Source organism: Armigeres subalbatus, chromosome 2 (genome assembly GCF_024139115.2).
Source record: "Armigeres subalbatus isolate Guangzhou_Male chromosome 2, GZ_Asu_2, whole genome shotgun sequence".
NCBI classification, from domain to species: domain Eukaryota; kingdom Metazoa; phylum Arthropoda; class Insecta; order Diptera; family Culicidae; genus Armigeres; species Armigeres subalbatus.
Genome location: NC_085140.1, coordinates 313,876,683 through 313,899,688, shown reverse-complemented (window position 1 = coordinate 313,899,688; position 23,006 = coordinate 313,876,683). Strand labels below are relative to the sequence as shown.

The window sequence follows — 23,006 nt, the reverse complement described above, 5'->3', positions numbered from 1 at the left end:
GAGTAATAACTGTAAAAAAATATTATGAATATCTAGATAGTTCTGATAGAGATAAAAAAGATTGTTGATAAGAAATGAATAAACTTGTATTTTGCGAGACAGAGTTGTCCTATACAGTTGGCAAAAAATGCTCTTTTATTTTTCACTATTTTTAACATTTAAATGAAATTCATTCAATGAGTGCAAATAATACATGAATATCTAGGTTTTCTGAATGTCACTTCGATCTGTCAAAATAGTGGACGCCGTAGCCACGCAGACGCACGCATTGAGAATACACCGCATATAATACACACTGGAGCAAGATTGATTCTCTCCGTTTCAGTTTCTTGTCTACTTCAAGCTTTTGTCCCTTTCGACCTTTTGTCCCGTTCGACGTTTTGTCCTTTCGACCTTTGGTCCTGTTCGACGTTTTGTCCTTTCGACATTTTAACGCCTTCGACGTTTTGTCCTTTCGACCTTTGGTCCCGTTCGACGTTTTGTCCTTTCGACCTTTTGTCCCTTTCGACGTTTTGTCCTTTCGACCTTTTGTCCCTTTCGACCTTTTGCCCTTTTCGACCATTTATCCCTTCGACCTTTTGTCTTTCGACGTTTTGTCTTTCGACCTTTTGTCCTTTCGACCTTTTGTCTTTCGACCTTATGTCCCTAACCCTACGTGGATGGTGGATGGTCCTATACAGTTGGCAAAAAATGCTCTTTTATTTTTCACTATTTTTAACATTTAAATGAAATTCATTCAATGAGTGCAAATAATACATGAATATCTAGGTTTTCTGAATGTCACTTCGATCTGTCAAAATAGTGGACGCCGTAGCCACGCAGACGCACGCATTGAGAATACACCGCATATAATACACACTGGAGCAAGATTGATTCTCTCCGTTTCAGTTTCTTGTCTACTTCAAGCTTTTGTCCCTTTCAACCTTTTGTCCCGTTCGACGTTTTGTCCTTTCGACCTTTGGTCCTGTTCAACGTTTTGTCCTTTCGACATTTCAACGCATTCGACGTTTTGTCCTTTCGACCTTTGGTCCCGTTCGACGTTTTGTCCTTTCGACCTTTTGTCCCTTTCGACGTTTTGTCCTTTCGACCTTTTGTCCCTTTCGACCTTTTGCCCTTTTCGACCATTTGTCCCTTCGACCTTTTGTCTTTCGACGTTTTGTCTTTCGACCTTTTGTCTTTCGACCTTATGTCCCTAACCCTACGTGGATGGCCCTTCCGCTATCGTGAGGTTGCATGATCTGCCGCCGAAACAATTTCATTATTTCGCTTCAGTGCTTTGTTCACTAAGTCCTTTCTAACACCGAATTACTTCAACTTATCCTAAAAACTTGTGATAATTTCAAATTCTGTCCCTTTTTTTGTTGTGGATCTTTACGTTTTGGAAGAAGTCTTATTTCGGCCGGAGATACGGGTTTGACATCATAACTTGAAGATTCATATGCGTACTCTTGCCCCACCGGTTCCTGCGTACTTTTACCCCACAGTCCCAAAAATTATTCAAGTAATGGTTTTGACTTCTTGGAAAACCAACCAGATTGGTGTTCTGTACCATAAAGTACTCTATACAATAGGTTATCGAAATGATATAATGTTCCCCTGATTGAACGTATATATGGTAATGAAATACTAGTTGCAGAAATCCAATTATTTTTAGCAAAATGACCAAAAAGTTATCTAACTCCATATCTCCCTTGTTGTTTATTCAAATCGTTTACAATTACACATGATAATAGTTGGCCAGAATACCTGTCAAACTGATGCAGTGCTGCTAGTTTATCTTTTTTTATTACTTCAAAAAATCGAAAACGTACTCTTACCCCACGCGCACTCTTGCCCCACTCTACTCTATGGCAAAAATATATCCATACACAACGAGATATGGAAAAGCTTCTTCCCGGGCATCCCGAACGGCGTTCGAGTGATACGACTGAGGCAAGAGAAGCAAATACCATCTCGTATTGTAATCGAAAACGAGTCTACACTCGTTACTTTCCGAGACGTAAGCAAGCCAGCCGAGCATCGTTCAAATGTCTCTGGTTCTGGTACATCAACAGTGTCGAACGAAGAAAATCAAAACCGAGAAGCATCAAACTCAACCGATAGACAGAACAACGACGATGAGCAAAACAAAGCAGATAACCCATCGGCAGGAGCCGATCCAAGTGAAGGCGAAAACGATGACGGTGACGGCAATAGTGAAAACGGAATTAACATCAACGAGATCGAATACGGCACCGCGGCGGCAAAGAGAAGATTGTCAACTGGAACAAACGAAACTAATGAAACGGAGCCCATAGAACAAGAATGTAAAAGAACTTGAGAAGATCAGAGCTGCCCAGACAACGACGGAAACTTTTCCAAATCAGAGTGGAAAGTCTACAATACTAGATCTAAGAAAAAATAATTTGAATTGTATTGTTTTTGAATGTAATACAATAATAATAATCTTTCAGAGACGAGCCAGCCAAGGGCTGCAAGTCTCTCTAATAAAGAAAAAAAAATTCACAAAGCCAATAGCTGAGTTGTAAAAACCTCTTTTAAAAAATGGTTAAACTCTACACTTTATTAGTTGAGCTTAACAGTTTTCAATAGAAGTTTTAAGCTGTTGAATATTCAAATTGATCTTTTTAATTTTAGATACATTTCCTGTTGTTTTGGGGAAATCATAAGTGAGCGAGGGCCTATTGCTCTAATTCTCATTAGGGCCAATTTCTTCACCTCCACTTAACTCTTAAGCGGTGCTTACCCATACGCTTAAACCTGGTTTAAGCACTAAGCGGAGGTGAAGAAATCGGCCCTTAATGCATCAGTGCACCGTTTGATTGAAGTTAAATATTAAAAAAAAACGCGTATAAAAGGGACCTGAAATGATACATCCAATACAAACGATTCATCTTTAAGCGTATTTCCCATATGTTTCATCAATCTGCTTCTAAGCTACATCCCATTTATCGTGAATTAAGTGAAGAACTAATCACTGTATCAACATTTACAAAAATAAAGTTTAAAATTACCATGAGCATCATTATCCTTTTTAATATGACAGATAAGACATCTATCTATCTATTCAATGGAACGATATCTTTTAATTTAAATTCAAGTTATTTCGTACAATGAGATGAATCTTAATAATTAATAATTATTGTTATAAGTTAACCAGAGCATTGAAATACATATAGTAAGAATGATTAGACGGCTAATACACATTTGTAATTAGCATGTCATACATATCAAAATAATCTAAACGTTCCTCAATTATTATTTTTTTCCATTTTTAGTTTATTCATTTTTTCCAAAAGAGCTGTTCTCATACCACGTGGACAGAAGTCAAACAGTTTTAGATATGTACTTCCCTCCACCAGCGTACACATCTGCTCATGCATTTTTTTATTAATTTATCTGAACGATGGACATTCTTCATACCTCTCTACCGCCTAAGTTGTCCACATGGTATATACGAACAGCTCGTAAATATTTTGGTTATTGGATTTGAAGAAAAAATCTTCATAAGCCAAAATCCCCATCAATATGAAAGACGCTTTTGCTCCGATGTGCTTATTCAAAGCCGACTTTTGCCATAGGCGTCTCATGGGGCATGGGACGCCCACGGCAAAAGTCCGGCTTTGAAAAAGCCAGGAGGATGAAACGCCTGTCATCCGCGGTACAAACAGTTTTATTACTTTACTTCCCATTTTTTATTTTATTATACTCATTATTATTATAATTGAGAATTTTTCACAAAACAAAAATAAATAGCACTTTTAAAAATAAAAATTGCAATAAAAGAAGTATTTTCCATGAAAAAATCAAAATGTTCCGCAAAAAAATACAAAATTTCCATAAATAAATCATTATTAGCAATAAACAATAACAAAATTTTCCATACTTTTTTTTCCACAAAAATATTAAAAACTTTTCACGAAAAAAAGAGCAATAAAAAATATTAAAATTTCCATAAAGAAATAAAAAAAATCAATAAATCTGAGCATTTTTCCATATATGACTCTTTCTTTAAAAGCGTTTAAAGTTCCACACTTAAAATAAATCGCAGATTTCTGTGAAATTTCTCCGAAATCTCAACAGCAGAACTGTTCGGTAAATAATTTTACAGATTTTCGGTGGTTTTGACAGTTGAACAAAAGAAAAAATACCAGAAAATCGGTGAAATAATTACCGAACAATTCTGCTGTTGAGATTTCGGTGAAATGAAGCAAAATTTACCGAAATCTGTGAGATGGCTTAAGTGTAATGGAAAATTTTATCAATTTTATTGCTTTTTATTGATTATTTTGTGTAAATTTTTAATTTTTTTTGAAAAAAAATTATTTATTTTGTTCAAAATTTTGTAATTGTTTATTGCTAATAGGGACACGGCAGGTATTTTCGTCTGTTCGCCATAGTCTCGAAAACCAATAAAAGAGACGCTTTTTTGTAAAGCTCATACGTACCAAATCGTAAGCTCAGGAGAAACATTCTGCTATAGTGGAGTTCTAGCAAATGTACCTTGCTTTCGTTGGTTTTAGCCCCTACGACGATGGACGGAAATATCTGCCGTGTCCCTACTAATTATCTATGGAAAATTTGTATTTTTTTTTTCGTGGAACATTTTGATTTTTTTGTGGAAAATTCTTCTTTTATAATTGCAATTTTTGCCTTGCAAAGTGCTATTTTTTTATGGAAATTTCTCAATTGTTTATGTAAATTTTACATTATTTGTGAAAATTTTAAATTTATTTATTGCTCATATCCTGATTTCTTTATTGACAATTTCCCAAATGTTCATTTTCTACATGAAAATTTCATTTTGCTGCCATTTTTAAAATTCATTATTCTTCACAGTATGTATTCAAGTTCTATACATTATGGACTCACGTTTATATGTACATACATTCTTCAATGTCTAACATATCAGGCACAATATTCGGCTATGTAGCGGTGCTGCGAATGACTTTCGGTAATCCAAATCGATTTGCCCAATCTTATTCACCACTGCCTCCAAAACAATGCATTTTTTTCGCGTCCAACTAACACAGTTCCTATACCAAGCCAATTGTTAATCCGCTTACTTTTTTTTCTCTTCTTGATTCACAGTGCTTAGAGAACGAGGGAGTGTAGTGCCAGTTATCACTTATTAGTTTGTGTCCTCCAACAACCACCAGTAGAAATAAAAACGCGCCGGAGTCGGGTCCTTTTAACAATAAAAGGACAAAAAGTTTTAAATTTCGGTTGGTCCCCCCTTGTTTAGAACAGAAGGTCAATACCCGTTGCCGAAGACCTTTGCAACGTGCACACCTTAGTAGTAATTAGTAACGATTAGTCTAAAAAAACGCGGTCCGGAGGAACCGACGAATTCTAGAACTGTGCGCAAAGATTCCTTTGCGCGGACATAATGGTCAAGGAAAAGCCCAATTCAACTCGAATCTACGATAAGGACGGATACCGACGACGTGCCGCTTGCATCTGTGTGCGGTCCGAAGCGGAAGCGGAGGTGAGTGGAAAACTAAAACTACTAAACGAAATAATATAATAATCTGACAGAAACTTAAGAAATTTAAATCCTGCACTGATAACGTACTGCTTAATTTGAATAAACATTAGTTGTACAAGCGACCATGTGAGGCGCCCGATTTTTTTTTAAATTCAACGCTTGCCATTTGACTTGTGATTTGTTCAAGTTAGAACAAAATCTGTGCAACGATAAATGTCTATTTGTCTTTATGCATCGCTGCACAAAATCTATCACGCCACTGATCCATAATTTCTCTCGACGGTAAAATTTTGCAGATGTCTACACCATTCTAGATAACCTGAAAAATTAGGCAAAATTTAATAGAAATCCTAGAATTCATAAGTGTTTCTGGCGAACATTCTGAAAAATTCAAAAGATTTTTCGGAGAAATTAAAAAAAATAAACGTGGATATTTAGAAACCAAAATAGTGTTGCGATTCATAATTTTCCAAGGAAATTTAAATTCGTTTAGGGGTCGTTCAAAAATGATGTCACAGATTCTAGGAAGGTCTAAGATGTTGTGACATTACAGTACAGAATTATTCAAATTTATACTTTTTCGCTCCCCTATGCCTTAAAGGTGATACATATTTGCGGTTTTAATAATTTTCCTAAGTTTTAGCTAATTTGGTTGTTATTTGACTGAGCACGCACAGTTTGAAAACGTGAGGTGACTCATTAACTTTTTTAACATATTCAACCCTGTAAATTCATAAAATTCTTCCTGAGCTAAAAGACAGTTGTTTTGGGGATCTGGCTTTTGTAAGCAAAGTTAAAGAAAACAAAAATGCTCATTATTGATATTGATGTTATTCATTTACGTATTAAATTGAATTTATCACGATTCAGCATTTCCTAAACAACTTTTCTTGCAAACATCAAATCGTTTCACAACAAAGACGATCCGTTCCCTTGCAGAATTTCCTTTGTGAGCAACGTGTTGAAACGGTTTTCCACAAAAATTACTGTGTACAGTAATTTTTATACGAATCCATTATTACATTACATAAAGGGTGTATTCGATAAAAATGGCACGCCGAAAATCTCCTATAACTTTTGAACCGTATGAGTAAAAAACCTGAAACCTGTAAAAATTTGACCAAATCTTATTCATAGTGTATTGTTTACATCTGCAGAGTTTCATATTTATTCATACAGTGGTTCCAATCATATCGTCGGAACAAGAAATTGCCAGTGAAAAAAAATTGTGCACCTACAATCAAAATCCGGAGGCGTCCCACCGATCGATAGCAAAACACTTAGGATTGCAAATTCAACTCTATCTCGTGTAACTTCCTGGGCATGAATACTTCGTTGCCAAGTCCAAGTTTGATATTCCGGAGGATGTCCGAACAAAGAAGTTATTAAAATTTGCTAAGAAGTCAGGCGATTTGCGGATGTGGTGAAGTAAGCGCTCCTTTCATTACCTCCGGAACATTCAACAGTACGATTTAGACCGAATAGTGTCTCAAGAAGCATTATTTCGCCATTCATAAGAAAACACAAAGTAACAACACTGTTTTGGCCTGATCTGGCGTCTTGCAACTACGCTCGTAACGTATTGCAGTGGTACCGAGCAAACGATGCTGAATTTGTGCCAAAAGATATGAACCCACAAAACTCACCGGAACTTCGCTCAAATGAAAAATTCTGGGCAATTGTGAAGACGAAACTTCGAAAACATCCTAAAAATATTAGCTGAAGATGAAGAAAATTTGGGAAAAAACAAAAATATAGGATTGTACAAAATTTGATGGGTGGAGTGAAAAGAAAGGTGCGCGCATTCGGGATGGGTAATGAAATCAAATGAAACAAATGTTGTAAATCATAACTTATTAAAAGTTTTTCATTCTCTGAAAATTTCAAGACAATCCGATAATCGGTTTAATTTTGGTGAGTAAATATGTGTGTGCCATTTCATCGAATACACCTTTTTTTTCATACTCACAAATTATTACTGAATTAACTAGAAATTTGGAAGGATTATTAAAACAGTAAATATCGTTTAAGCACAGTTGATCGAATATTACACAGATAGAAAAAGTTGTTGAAATTTACACGAAAGTAATGCACATAAAGGGAATGTCAAAAAGAGCGTAAATTTAAACGATATTATCACCTGAATGTATGCAATTTGTATTACATTATGTCAGTTTTTATACGAATAAGTGTCATAATGCTATGTAAAATGCATACATTTAGGGTAAATTTCCACGTCTTTATTGTTTACGCGTTGATTACTTTTCATTATTTTTTCTGTGTAGAATCACTATAATATATTGCGATTCTTTTCTAAAATTAGCATACTGGCTCACCAGTTACGCGCCGGGTCCCATGCGCCGAGTTGTGCGCCATGCAAAAAGTAAATAAACCAATGTCAAACAGGAGAGAGCTTTCGGTAAGCTTTTCCACATTCGCTTCTAAGGTATGCAGCATATCGTCGTCCCATTACGAAAAGATATTCTTTATTGAAATTGTTCGAGGTTTAATATTTTTTTGCTTTTCGTTCGCCTGCGTTGCGTTCGGTTTATTGTTTAAGTGAATTTTAGTAGTGCAATTGTGTTTAATTTGTGATGTCATATTCTACACTTAAATTGAGTAAGTACCACTTTATGACAAAATACCTTAGCGGCGCACAACTAAGCGAGACAGAGGTGAATGAGCAAAATGCTATATTATCTAGAGAATCACAATACATGGTATATAAAAAAAGCGTGAGTAGAGGATGTCATATTTGAACCACCCCTTCTTATGGCAATTGATTAATCAAGGTTCAGCACGAAGACTGTTTAATGTAGCCATCAGGTAATACAAGCCCGTACAACGCTGGTCAGAACTGGTTGTGCACATCGATTGGAAGTGCTGTCGTTCCAGCTGCTCAGTCATTTGCTTTCATTGTATTAATCTTCAATCGCCAGATATGTTTTTGTCTATCTAATTTGTCCCCTAGCCATGGCTGGTAGCGAGCCACTTTTCAGTGACTTAGTCACTATTTTGAGTCTAGTCACTAAAAAGTCAGTCTTTGCATCCAGAAGTCACTGAAGTCACTATTTTTCGGAAAATGGTCACTAAATTCACTTTTTTTATTCACCGCCGATTGTAAATAAAATCATTTGAACCTACCATTTATATCAACCAAATCAAATGTAAATCTTGTAGCAATAAATAAAGTTTGAGAAATTGCATTCATGTAAACTATGATCTTCTTCTCCATGAATAAAGCTGGTTAGAATACGAAGTACTGAGTACATAATTGAGGAGTATACTGGAACCAGGCTTTCCAATTAAAAAAACGACTGTGCGTTAATACCCTGAAGTGTCTAAAATAATGAAAAGATCTTTAGCTGCACTGCTTGACTCTATGTCAGGGAAAATGATGAATGATAATAAGGTGTCGATGATGGAAAGTAAACTAAAATCGTTTATGATTGTTTAATCCGTCTTGTGATCCTTCAAGATCCAATAATAGTCTCGAAAACAAAACTTAAAAAAGCGAGATATGTCAGAAGAAAATCTGCACTGAGGGGCCCTCCTTAGCCTAGTGGTAAGACGCGCGGCTATAAAGCAAGACCATGCTGAGGGTGGCTGGGTTCGATTCCCGGTGCCGGTCTAGGCAATTTTTGGATTGGAAATTGTCTCGACTTCCCTGGGCATGAAAGTATCATCCTGTTAGCCTCATGATATCTTCTTCTTCAATGGTTCTACTTTCTAACTGAAACTTGGCAGACTTTGTATTCTATTAGTATTTCCTCAGTTATTAATTGAAAGCGTTTCTATGCCCGCCATTGCATGAATATGTATTTTGTTTGGCAAATACAATGGATACACTATGCCCAGGGTGTCGAGAAAGTTCCCAACCCGAAAATATCCTAGACCGGACCGAGAATCGAACTCGCTATCTCCGGATTGGCAATCCTACGCCTTTGCTCTCAAGGCTACTGGAGACCCCAGCCTCATGATATACGAATGCAGAAATAGTAACTTGGCGGCGAGGCCGAAATGTCCCAGTAGGGGAAGTAATGCCAGTAAGAAGAAGAATTCTGATTCTGCACTAAGGAAACTGGACGTAAGATTTTCAATCAAACGCCTTATGAAAGTTAACCACAAGTAATCGTTATAAATTTAAAAAGCCTTATTAAAAACGATTTCAATTTAACTGGGTTCGAACCATGGGCGTCGGGATCGAAAGGCCTGTATGCTGACGACATAGCGAAGCTTGGACATACGTTTAGGCAACTCCGTATATAAAGCACAAGATTGTTACGACTACGACTACACCAACGGAGTCGAGTTACCAACTTCCTCAGCCGGAACAAATTTGTCTCAAAAACATCCGCCATGGCCTTACTCGATGTCGAGAAGGCATTTGACAATGTATGGCATGATGGCGTGGTGTACAAACTACAACGGTACAATCTTACCAGCTACCTGGTGCAAACCATCAACAATTACCTGTCGGTAAGGACATTCCAGGTCTCAATCAGCGGAGCGAGTTCCAATGCGCACAACATCGTCGCAGGCGTCCCCCAGGGCAGTATCCTTGGGCCCCTGCTTTTAGATCAGGTCACCTCCGACAGGCCAGAACCTCCAGAAGGCGGCATTCTGTCTCTGTTCTGATGATACCTCCATCGTCTACAACGGTAGGGTGATCAGAGCGCTACACAGTGGTTAAAATCCCGAAAAACGTGATCGTCAGCTTTCTCGGTGTGAAATCGTGTTTTAAATGGCATAGTATGTTCAGCAAGTTCATTGCATACATCAAGGGGTATCATTTGAGAGAATTTTATTTTTAATTAATTCACCTAAAAGTGTAAAGGAAATTTGATTTTTTTTTCAAAATTTGTTGAAACAAAATGGCGTCTATGGGAAACTGATATATATCGAGATAAGGATCAATTAAAAATTAAAATAATTACAGCAAAAAAATATTGATTAAATAGTGGAGGATCGAACCCAGATCCTCGAGATATGCTGGCTTAAACGCTAGCATTTGTGCCAATTCAGATCCATGAAGGTGGGGGCAGCAGGGACTTTGTCCAAGGGCTTGACGACCACTCCCCATGGGCACTGCGAGTTAGACCGGGACCATCGTCCCTAACCCCTAATCCCAAGGCGTCAAGCGACCCGTGCCGAGGGGATGCATGGCTAGGGGGGTGAAATAATAAGCTAGGCCTTTAACGGAGTCTGTGGGGTACCTGGGCACCCTCCACAGTAATTGTCCCTTACCGCGTCATGCTGGGCTCTGGCGTGGTGGACCTTTTTTCCCGAGCAACTCGTGGGACCAAAATGGAAAACCAAGTCAATTCTTCAATGAGTGGTAGTAGTGTAGGCGACAACCCCTTCGCAAGAGGTGGGTTGTTCAGGTCTCCGCCTAGGAGGCCAGAGGCAATAGTCGGCAGCTCAGTGCGCAGCGCCAGCGTGGGTCACTCAACCTTCCTCTCGGCTAAAAAAACGCCGGTAGGGGCTATTGACGGCCCATGGCTTGTGGAGGCGATGAACCGCAAACGCGATGGGCTTTCGGCCTTCGAGGTGGCGACGGAACAGCTGGACGCCATCATCGACTTTGCGTCATCGAAGCATAAGGACCTCAAGAGGAGCTTGCAGAAACTTCGAAAGTCGATGCTGGACGCCAAACTGGAGAGGGCGGTCGGGACGGCCAAGTGTAAACCCGTGAAATCGGTGGAGTCGAGGTCTACCCAGACTGAGGCCCAAGGATTCGCGGACTCGGGCAAGGTCGAATCGACCGAGGGCGTGCCAGCGAAGACGGTGGTACCAAAGTCTACCCAGGCTGAGGCTCAAGTATTGGCGGGTACGTCGGGGGTGACTGCTCCAACGAAGCAGACACAAAAACGGGGGAGACAGTCTCCAGGGGATGAGCTCCCTGGGGGCCGCTCCAAAACGCGGAGGGTTACTACCCCGAACAAGGGTAGTGGGGCTGGGAAGCTGAACCCCGGCCAGGTACCTCCAAAACCGGGGGAGGAAGGACCTGGAAAGATCCGTCCACTCAGGAAAGACGGTGGTAAGGGGTTACGGCAGGCTGAAAGTTCTCAGCCGCACCAGACCAGGGAAATAGAGGGGGATGACGCCTCCTGGACCCTGGTCAAGAACAAGAGGAAACCGAAGATTTCACATTTTCGCGCAATGCGTGACCAAATGCTTGCCACATGTGGTCTGGACACTACCCCGGACAACCTAGTTCGGAGGATGGTGGTCGAACTCGATCCTTTTATCGAACAAGTGGCCGCGCGAAGAACAACATGGTATCGTCGCTTTCGCGGCGTTGGTCCACCGGGCGGGTTCCGAGCCCGAGGACGGAAAGGGGTCCTCGTCAAGGCTGGGGCAGGCGTAGGCACCGCGTCGGCAAATCCCTCTGTGTGCTGGCGAATAGGCCCTATCGCAGAAAAGTCAATTTGGGGTGCACGCGGCATCATCATTCTTGATACAAGTCGTGCAGAGGGAAGCAGGCGCGAAGTCGACCCTTCCCACCTTCCGAGAACATAGGGCGTGGTAAGGCCACCTGGAAAGCCGGCAACGCACTGGCACGATACCATGGTGTTCTTCTAAAAAAGCAAGTTACGATGTTCGGTGCTGCAAGGACACGCAGCTTACCTCGAGGGTGCGTTGTGCACTGGCCCCCCTTTGAATCATTACTTTCTGGTTGTACCGAAGGGACTATGGGCTTGGAAACGGAAATGGAAACGGTTTAGCGGGTCGGGGATGTAGTCCTGCCTCCCTCGGTGATCCCTAACCCCGCACTTCCTGGTCAACCCAGGATATCTGTTGAGCAGATTCCCCCTCCATTGCTTAGGAAGAAAAAAAAATGATCCATGAAGGTTGTGCACTATAAAGTCACCGATGACGATTTTGACGTCCCGCAGTGGGCATCCATCGTATGTCTTCTCTAGCTGCGCATAGAACGCTTCTTTCTCGTCGTCGGATCTCCCTTCGTGTGGGCAGTGCACGTTGATGATGCTATAGTTGAAGAAACGGCCTTTTATCCTCAGCTTGCACATCCTTGCGTTGATTGGCTGCCACCCAATCACGCGTTGGCGCATCTTTCCCAGCACTATGAAGCCGGTTCCCAGCTCGTTGGTGGTGCCACAGATTTGGTAGAAGGTAGCCGCTCGATGCCCGCTTTTCCACACTTTCTGTCCTGTCCAGCAGATTTCCTGCAGCGCTACGACATCGAAGTTGCGGGGATGTAATTCATCGTAGATTATCCTGTCGCAACCTGCGAAGCCTAGCGACTTGCAGTTCCATGTTCCAAGCTTCCAATCGTGATCCTTTATTCGTCGCCTAGGTCGTTGCCGATTTTATCGAGTCGTATTATCTTCTATGTCGTTCGTAATGGTTGTTTTTAAAGGCGGCTTATTGGGCCTGCGCAAACCTCCTGTCTCGTCGGAGGGCCGTCGTGTCAGGGCTGTTTAGCGTCCCACCTAACACCAGGACTTGGGCTTGTGCGCTTTGAGCGGCACACGGTCGCTTTGGCGGAGCCTACTTGCGGATTCATGCAGCTTTTTATAGAGGTTTAACAGGGCCAAACTGTCAAACCCCACCACATCCTAGGCAGGCGCCACAACTCGCAGATAGCCTGGGGAGGGATCGTCAAGCCCTTGGACATAGTCCCTGCTGCCCACGACTACTATTTAGATAATCGACAGCATAATTTGATGTAAAGCTGCTATCATTATGACAACTGAGGAATGCATATTGAAATCATGTTGCGATATCAATTTGTTTAATTAACAATTTACATCAAATTGTGTTTTCGATAAAATCTTAACAGCAGAGCTTAATATCAATTTTCTCTCATGTTGTTAACCGGCTTTGCTCGGATCTCCAGCCATCTTCAAGAGACGCTGCGCATAGCTGCTCTTTCATTGGGAGCTGCTGCGCATAGTCTTGGGCTAGTCTACCGTCTTGTAGTTGTCCAATGTTTAGCCGCGGCGGACGACTCTGACGCGTGTTGTACACCAGTTTTGAGCGCAGACATACTGCAACGAGGTAGTGGTCAGATTCAATATTCGCACTGCGGTATTGCGTAGTTCGTGATGTCGAAGAAGAATTCATTGTCGTTGATTAGAACGTAGTCGATTTTGTTTTCCATTTTTTGATTAGGTGATTTCCATGTGGCCTTGTGGATATTCTTGCGGGTGGAAGAAGGCTGCAAAGTTTATGCATCGGTGGCCGTTGTCGTTCGATACGGTATGCAGACTATCTGGTCCTGGTCTGGACTATTGGCTGCCACCCAAACAAGCGTTGGCGCATCTTGCCCAACACTATGAAGCCGGTTACCAGCTTGTTGGTGATGCCACAGCTTTGGTAGAAGATAGCCGCTCGATGCCCGCTTTTCCACACTTACTGTCCTGTTTAGCAAATTTCCTGCAGCGCTACGACGTCGAAGTTGCAGTAATTCATCGTAGACTATCCTGATTAGTATCCCATAACACGGTAGATCACTTTGACGTAGTGTGTTGCTGTGTAAGATCTACCAAACAGAGCCCTAGCCTAATCCATTTTTCTAGCTAGGGCAATAATTTGTGGTAATTAAGGATTCATCGTATTTAGTCCTCGCTACCAACAGCAGTCTCAGAAATAAAACATAATTAATGTTACCTTGCAGACAGTTGAAAGACTCGAATTCCTCTTGTTTGAGGCTAAACTGTATGCAGCGGAAACAACTTTTCAAGCAATTAGTTAAAAAACCTCGGGTCCAGATCCTAGGCTGAACTGACTGCTGGAAAAATCGAAAAAAATTAAGGGCTTTTCCAATAAAAAAATTCCGAGAGAATCTGGAAGAAAACCTGAAATTATTCTGGGAGAACTGCTAAAGATTCTGAAAAGAACACAAAGATTGCTGGGAACTCCCGGAGGGATCCAAGATGAATTTCCAAAACAAATCATTTTGATGAACGACAAAAAAGAAGCTTTTCTGGAGGAACTACTTGAAGAACATACTGAACAATTACTAAAGGAACCTTCTGAGGCATTCCTGGAAGACCTTCCCTTGGAATAAATATAATAACAAAATAAAAACAGTGGAATTTTCTTTCGCGAGAAATCCGAGAAATCCATGAATATATCGGGCTCTGCCGGGTGCCGGTGCGCATCGCTCCTCATTATAGCTGATCCATTACTGTAATTATTTCTTCGCGGAGTTGAACTGGGACACTAGTTACAAAAAAAATTAATATTCTCCTTGTTTTTTAATTTACGTCGAAATTGTTCTGAAAAAGAAAAAAACAGATTTTTTATCAATACCAAAGTGACGTTTCACAAAATAGCAACCCTGTATGGAAATTTAGCAACCCAGTATGGGGCGCTAAATTTGGAGACTCACTGCTAATTTTGAGTTGCGTTCTTATTTTACATTCCCGTTTAGATACCTCCGGTGTAAAAGTGGGTCCCTATTAGGGGCCCGGAAATAGCGATAGGGACCCAGATGGGGACTCCCGTGGAGGTGCTCTTAGGGGTTTAAATACGTACTAACTCTTCTTACTACTTACTCCTTACTACTTACTACTACTCTTCTTACTTCTTACTCTTCTAACTTATATAATAGACTCTGCTTGAACTGTAAACAATGGTAGTGAGAGGAACACACGGAAGTTCTTATTACTGAACAATTTTTTTTGCTTGAAATGGTCTTGTAGACAGAGCTAAATCCCGGGTTTTAAGAGTTTCACTGGTGATATTCTAGAAGCAAGACAAGGATGTGGCTAGGGCTCCGATGCATGGCCAAAAACAGTATTACTGTTCTGTTTTCTTAAGAAAGGATTGATTTCCTATTGATAAGGGGCGCGCCTTCAATGGGATTGCTCTCTATGAAGGGTCTAAATAGCGGGACCTTGTCATGGTGGTCTTGAGAAAACAAAACAACAACTGTATCGAAATCGATACTGCATTGCCTCTTAATAGCACTGGAGTAATTCGACATGCACTTAAACACTAAGGATACGGGTAACGCTACAATAGATCTAATAATTGGTCGCAGTGGCACACCCGAACAGGAAAAAAAATCCTGATTAGTCCCAAATCAATATCTGTGGAAACGGATGGGAGTGATACTACACTCATACAATAGTCTAGGCTTGTACCACCTACGAATTTCCGCGAATTGCTTAATGCTATTAGACTGTATTAAGGCGATATATCATTTCTCAGGTATTACTAGTTACATCATCAAGACGTCCTGAACTATGGATAGTTCCAGGTGGCGGAGTCGAACCGGACGAAGAGTCCTCATTGACGGCTACTCGCGAAGTCTTGGAAGAAGCAGGAGTTATTGGAGAGCTGGGTAGATGTTTAGGGATTTTTGAAGTAAGTAGTTCAGTTTTTAGATTTATTGTAACTGTCATTTAAACGTAACCATCTTTCAACCATTCAGAATAGTGAACACATGCACCGGACCGAGGTGTTCGTTATGGTTGTCACCCAGGAGCTGGACGAATGGGAAGATTCTAAAACCATCGGCCGCAAACGGCAGTGGTTCACCATCGAGGAAGCTCTCACGCAGCTGGCACTGCATAAGCCAACCCAGCGTCACTATCTTCTGCAGTTACGCCATTCGAAAAATAATTCGTCACCGACAGAAAATTGCATACACGTGGTTACGGACGAGGCGGATGACGAGCCCGAGGGGGTGCCTACTAGTGCGACGACGAAAATCAACGAAAACAGGACGAAATCACCACCACCATCACCACCGCCACAGCCTCCCTTGACGGAGGAAGATGGACCGACTTCTGCTGAAACGGAAGATCAACCGGCCGCCGACACCGATGAACTATCGGAAACGACCTCCTAAACCGTCTTCAACACTATTTCGAATGACTTTGAATATTAGTTGTTTTTGTTGTTTCTCCGGCACAAAGGGACGCTTACAAGTTCAGGTAAACTTATTTTTAAACGTATTCTTCTAATTGTTGATGCTACTGGCACTCCCTAATTTTAATGGGCCATATTCGAACATTGCACAACATCAGTGATTGTGGTGGTCTACAAAACATTCTGTAAATTATTGCACGACTAAGTGAACGCTTTCTAGTAAAAACTTAACAATTCAAAAGTAACGGTCGATTTGTATTTTGTTTTACAGTCATTAACAAGAGTCTCGAATTTGAAGAAACGAATTCGTTCTGTGTGTAACATAAACGCCAGTCATCATCACCGCCATCTACCTTTTCAGATGGTTAAAAATGTCTTCGCAGGAACAAAATGTTCATTGAATTCCTAAAATTGTTAAACTTTTAGAAATTACGAAGAGATATTTCTCTTCTGGAATAATTCTCGAACCTATTTTTGATCCTTAATGTTCATTTTGCGCTAACAGAGGCGTTTAGGGACAGGCCTCTCGGAATCCAAAACAAAAAAACAAAAAGCATTAGCGTTTTCAAGGGCACCCCATTCAAAACGGAAACAACGCACAACCGTTAATTTTATAATTTCATTCATGATGCGACGCAGCAAAGCTGGTTTAATAAAAATTGCAGTTGTGCTTTGCTTCTATGTGCCTTTGAAAACACTTTTTGTTGTCGATTCCGGGAGATTTGTTCTAAAGCCCCATCTACGTGGAATGATAATCCTTTGAGAGATGATTAAATAAAAAAATATCTACCTACTTTGTGTGATGATCAAATTGCATCAAGCGTAAAGTGAAAATTTCTTGTTTTTTCAATAAAATTCCTTGTGAAATTTACAATTAGTTACAAATCATATCAAATTTTTAATATACACTTATCTCCATTGCAAGCTTTTCTAAAAATACAAATGGATAAGTTTCGGTGCTCTGCAACTGGTCACTTGGAAAAGTGCTTTGTTCAGTATAGCCGAACCCCGACCATTTATGATCAAAATTAATTTGCTTCTTTAGAAATTATGAATCTATTCATCTTCCAATAACTGGAGCACTGATTCACTGTTAGGCAATCACACTTTGAAAGAGTTGCAGTTCTCCAAAAATTTCAATCCTGTTCTTTGTTGAAAAATTTACAAGGAATACGCTGATATGATTAATGATAAAATCTAGACAAATTTTACTGTGTCATGATCTTTTCGTTTTTAGGTATGGTCAACATAGCTGCCGGACAATTTACAACTTACGCTCACTCTAATGTGAATGTGTAACAAATATGTGGAAGCATTGGTTTGAGAAATGGATTGTGAGTGCTTCGACTATGCGTTCGATTTGGAGAATCTCGGGCTCATTCAGCAGCTGCTAAGTTGCGAAGGCCGATGTAGGTCCTTCGTAGCTTAGAGTCATGGGATCGAGTCCCATCGAAGGAAAGCGGGTTACCTCCTATACATTTTTCAAATCAAAATCTTCCACATAATGTACATATTCACATGCTAGTTTTTCAGAACATTGGTCCACTTCCATTGGTTCTAAGAGTACTTATACATACAGCCAGATAAATGAGAGGAAGGCCACATTTTGTTGCCCATCATGAGATAGTCAGTCGTACAAATCGCATCAGAGCAAGAAGGACATGCGTCTCTAATGCAAAATATTACAACCACAATGAGCACAGTAAATCTCAAAAATTGTCTCTCTCAGAAGTAATTAAATTCTAAGCCGCCTTCAGAGACAATCAAACCTTGTGAGTGTTTTGAAGATGATCGATCAAATCTCAGATATTCTCTACTTACACTTGTTATCTAAACCTCAGTGTTTTGCTTATGTTTGATTAATTCTACTGTTGTTGAAAGGTGAACCACTTTGAATACCATACGTGAGAAAACTCTCAAAACGGCTCCTATTTATATCAACGAACCAATTGAATCCAGATTCGTATAACTAGTTACTGCTTTTAATGATAATCTTGTTACGTGCTACCAAGGATTATCTAAATTTCAAGCCACTTCACGCAGAACGTCTTCAATTTGTAAAATTCGTAGAACCTATCATCAAACCATTGAACCCATATCCACTTTTCTTTTGTGGTAGAGATAGCTCAACAAAGAACTATTCTCGCTTCCATTAAATAAAAACACGCTACGGTGTGCAATCTTGCTGTCGATTATCTGGTGAGAGCTAATAAAAATATTGAACAGCAACGTAGGCAACAGTGAAAAATAGAGCAAAAGTTATTCGATTTATACAGCAAATAAAAACGAATGAAAATACCTATTTTAAAAATAACAATATAAGTATTCTACCTAAAATACCAAGAACAAAAGAAAACAACTAATAATGCAAAAAAACATCCTAAAGTAAAAAGAATAAACTTTCTACTGAAAAACTTACGACCGTAATTCAATAGAAGAAACCAGATTGTCATGTCATAAGGAAAGTCATCCTCCGAATCTGTTTTAAGGCTTACTTACCCATCTGGTCCAAATAGATTTAAAAACTGCTCTGAACCAATTTGTTGAGATCATCCAGGAACTGAACTTGATTTCTATTTATAACAAATGCCTTCTCTCTATGTGGTGCGCCACCCCAATGGACGCATTTTAATTGTGTACTAAGTAAAAGAAAAGAGATTGACGCCAGCTTGAGCGACGTAAGGTGCGAGTGATTAGTTTCCCTTAATACAGATAATTTTAATATACACTTATTATGAGGAAAAACGGAAAATCTTCAATACTGCAAAAAAAATTATGAAGCTAACACCTTTTTTAGAGCTAGTGGAGACCACAGGACACAATCTTAACCCTGGCGTCGGAGAACGATATGTTGAAACTATTGCAAGGTATGTGGTAAGAATAAAAGAACGGAAGTGATGAATATTAGGATTTCTAAATTATACTTTGAATACTTATACGGATAAATCATTATGAATAATTTATTAATATTACACAGCTGTATAATGTAATTATTGTCAGGAGAAAGAAAAAAAGGAGGAAAATTTTCTTTAAAGCAAAAAATGCATCAAATGTATTTGAATTTATTATAAAAAAAATCAGCATAGTTTTACTAAATCCGAAAGTGTTCCATTTAGATGTCGCAGGAGTAATTAGAAAAGCGGGAGATTTGGCAGTGATTTTATGCACCATAGAAAAAGTCTAATAATTTCGTGTCGTACAAATAGACAGACATACACTCAACCCTCTTTTTACGTCACTTATTGGGAGGACGTAGAAAGATATTTTTTTTAAATGACCACTGTACGATACGGGGTGTCCTACGAAAGGCTGAAACACATAAGGCTGAATACTCATAAGGCTGAATTCAAAAGGCTGAAATCCCGACAGGCTGAAAGTATCAGAAGGCTGAAATGTATCGAAAGGCTGAAATAGATGGGATGAAATGAATTCCAACCATACGATATGTTATACTAACTATGTTTAGTAGTTGGTGAATAATGAATAAAGAATAGAGAATGATGGATAGAGAATAAAGGTTGAAGAATAAAGAATAAATAATAATTTTATTTTCATTAATAAAGAGGCTTTCAGCTCTGCTGGTTTACCTCTGGGTAAAGAATAAAGAATAAAAAATAAAGAATAAAGTATGAAGAAAAAAGAAAGAATAAAGAATAGAGAATGATGAATAAAGAAAAAAGGATAAAGAATAAAGAATAACTAATAAATAGGAGAAGAAGGAAGAAAACGGAAGAAGAGAGAAAGAAGACGGAAGAATGGAGAAGGAAAAAAGATGATAGATTGAAGAAAGAACATAGAAAAAGGAAGAGGGAAGAAGTAAGATAAAGATGGAAGAAGGAATAATGATGAAGCAAGAAGAAACAAGGAAGAAGGAAAAAGGAGGAAGAAAATGGAAGAGAGAGAGAGAAGACAGAAGAAGGAAGAAGGAAAAAGGATGAAAGATTGGAGAAAAAACATAGAATAAAGAAGAAGGAAAAAGAAGAAGAAACAAGAAAGATGGAAGAATGAAGAAGGAAGAAAGAAGAAGAGACAAGAATGAAGAAAAAAGGAAAGGAAGTAGCTAAAAGAAAAAAGAAGGAAAAAGGGCAAAGAAAGGAAAATTATGGAAGAAAACAGGACGAAAGAAGAAATAAAGATGAAAAAACAAGGGACAAGGAAGAGGGAAAAAAGAAAGAAGAAGAAAGGACGAAAGAAAGAAAAGGAAAATAGGTTGAAAGAAGTAAGTAAGAAGAAGGAAGAAGGTAGAATGAATAAAGAATAGAGAAAAGAGAATAAGGAAGAAGAAATTTGTAAAAGGAAGAAGGTAGAGGAAAGAAGACAGAAAGGGTGGAAAAACAAGGTAATGAAAGAAGGAAGAAAGAAGAAAAAGAAAAAGAAAACAAGCGAAAGGAAGAAGGAATAAATAAAATAAAAATAAAGGAAGAAGAAACAAGAAAAAAGGAAGAAGCAAGAAGGAACAAGGAAGGCAGAAGAAAGAAGAAGGAAATAGGAACATGAAAGGAGGAATTAAGAAGGAAGAACTATGGAAGAAGAACTAAGAAGAAAGATAGAACGAAGGAGCAATAAAGAAACAGAAAGAAGGAACTAGGAAGGTTTTAAGAAGAAGGAAAAAAATTAATAAAAAAAAGTAGGAAAAAGAAAAAAAAAGAAGGAATTAAGAACAAATAAGGGAGAATAAAGAAGCAAAAAGAAGAAGGGAGAAAAGAGAAGAATAAAGAATAAAAAATAAGAAAGTAATCTTGGCAAGAATCAAAAACCAAATATGTACAAGAACCAAGAACAAAAAAGTCTTGTTCTTTTCTATGTTACCTCAACATTTTTTGAGCTGTGTAGACTAGAAAATAAGAATTCTGTATAAAAATTTAAAGACAACAAGAAGTTGCAAGAAGGTTGCGGATCATTTTAGTTTGTGCCCCTATTAACGTCAAATGTGAATTCTTCCACTGGTTTCTCGCGATTTTCAGCCTTTCGAGTTTCAGCCTTTTGTTATTTCAGCCTTATGTGAGATTTTTACTTTTCAGCCTTTCGTGTCCAGCCTTATGAGTTTTCAGCCTTATATGATTCAGCCTTTCGTGGAAGACCCACGATACGATACATGATCATAACGATCCAAATTGGATATGTTATGTTCTAAGAAAAGATGTTTTCGACCATTTAGTAATTTGGGTTCCATCATTTAGTAGTTTGTCAACAAATAGACAAACATTTTGAAGCTAAAGCTAAATTTCAAAACGTTTTGTTTTGTGTACTTTTACTTTGAAGGGTTTTTCTACAACTTTGCGCAACAGTTCGTTGTTTGAATTGCACTAATAACGGAGCTAAAGCGCTAGTTGGAGTTATACTAAATAATAACAAAATTTCACTCATTTAGTTTAAGTTGCTGCAACTAGCGCTATAACTCCGTTTTTAGTGGAATTTAAACATCGAACAGTTAGGCAGAATTAAGAAAAATCATGAGAAACCTTCGCATCAGGTGTTCACCATACAACTCATTTTGAAGTTCAGGATCTGGAATGAGTTTCTGGCAAACTACTAAATAATAGAACCCAGATTACTAAATGATCAAAAACATCCTTGGTTCTAGGTCTTCCAAGAATTCCCCGGATGTTAGGCTTTCAGGCCTTTTAGACACGGTAGGTACATGTAAAGGTGATAGAGAAAAAAAATTGAGTAGTGAATTGGCAAATACAGATTTGCCACTTCACTCGAGTAGTAATGACTAGTGAATCAGCTAGAGAGCATGTGCATTCTGTAAAGAACTGATTGGGCGATGGAGTTGGTATTAACAATTGGGATTGTCGTAGCGATAATACAACAACAGAAACTATTTTAGAAATGACAGACGTGTTGGTTTTAGAAATAGGTCACCATCGGCTAACAAGATACGAAACTCCGCGATACGATACGCGAGTGCAATTTGTAACTATTGTAAGAAGAAGGGTCATCTGAGACGAGATTGTTATAGATGTCAGACAGAACCGATATCCAGTGCGTTTTGTTGGAAGCAAGGATGATAAACACACTAGAACAGCGGTTCTCAACCTGGGGTACATGTACCCCTGGGGGTACCTTCGCCGGGTCCAGGGGGTACCTTGGACAAAAATGCGTAATGGCGGATGAATTACAATTTTATTCAAAACTTATTGATAAAGTTTTGATAATTTTGTATTTTTTTATTTCAAAACTTTGTATTGTACATAATATGCATGGCGATATGTAAATCATGGCCTATTAAATCCTGCCCTCTAGAACCAGTACAATGGATAGAGGGCTGTGGGATAAAAAGATCAAAAGGGCAAAACCTCGAATGAACGAATTTTCAAAATCTTCTGTGAAATCTACCTGATCAAAACTGCATGTTGAATAATATGTTAAGAATATGATTCTAAATTCAACTAAAATCAAGAGTTTCAGATTCAGAAGCCTCCATTTGAGAGACATGAAGACTTTTTCCCGAAAAGCTAAGCTGCTTCGTTGCAAGAAATTGGAAGCACCCTTCTACGCTTCTCGAAAGCCTCCTTCCAAGCAGTTCGGAGTACTCCTTTTAAAAGGTTCAGAAGCTTTTTTTTTCAAGGGGCCCGGAAGCCTCATTTAAAGTGACCCGGAAGCCTCATTTTAAGAGGTTCGGAAACTTTCTTTCAAGAAGCCCGGACTCCTTCTTTTAAGCTTT

General features: G+C 39.1%; 1 protein-coding gene across 3 annotated transcripts in view; it reads left to right on the top strand.

Moving 5' to 3' along the window:
• Positions 1-17,730, top strand: part of LOC134212626 (diphosphoinositol polyphosphate phosphohydrolase 1-like) — a 55,817-nt gene extending 38,087 nt beyond the window's left edge. The window contains exons 2-5 of one of the 3 annotated variants that reach the window (XR_009979314.1): positions 5,092-5,488; positions 15,674-15,829; positions 15,897-16,401; positions 17,574-17,730. Coding sequence is in view for 1 of the 3 variants with exons in the window: in XM_062690639.1 (XP_062546623.1) it covers positions 5,390-5,488; positions 15,674-15,829; positions 15,897-16,316 (675 nt within the window). In the remaining 2 variants the exon portion in view is untranslated. Of the gene's footprint in view, positions 1-5,091; positions 5,489-15,673; positions 15,830-15,896; positions 16,582-17,573 lie in introns of those variants that run through there. The other 2 variants (XM_062690639.1, XR_009979313.1) reach the window with 2 other exon arrangements.
• Positions 17,731-23,006: the final 5,276 nt, after the last annotated feature.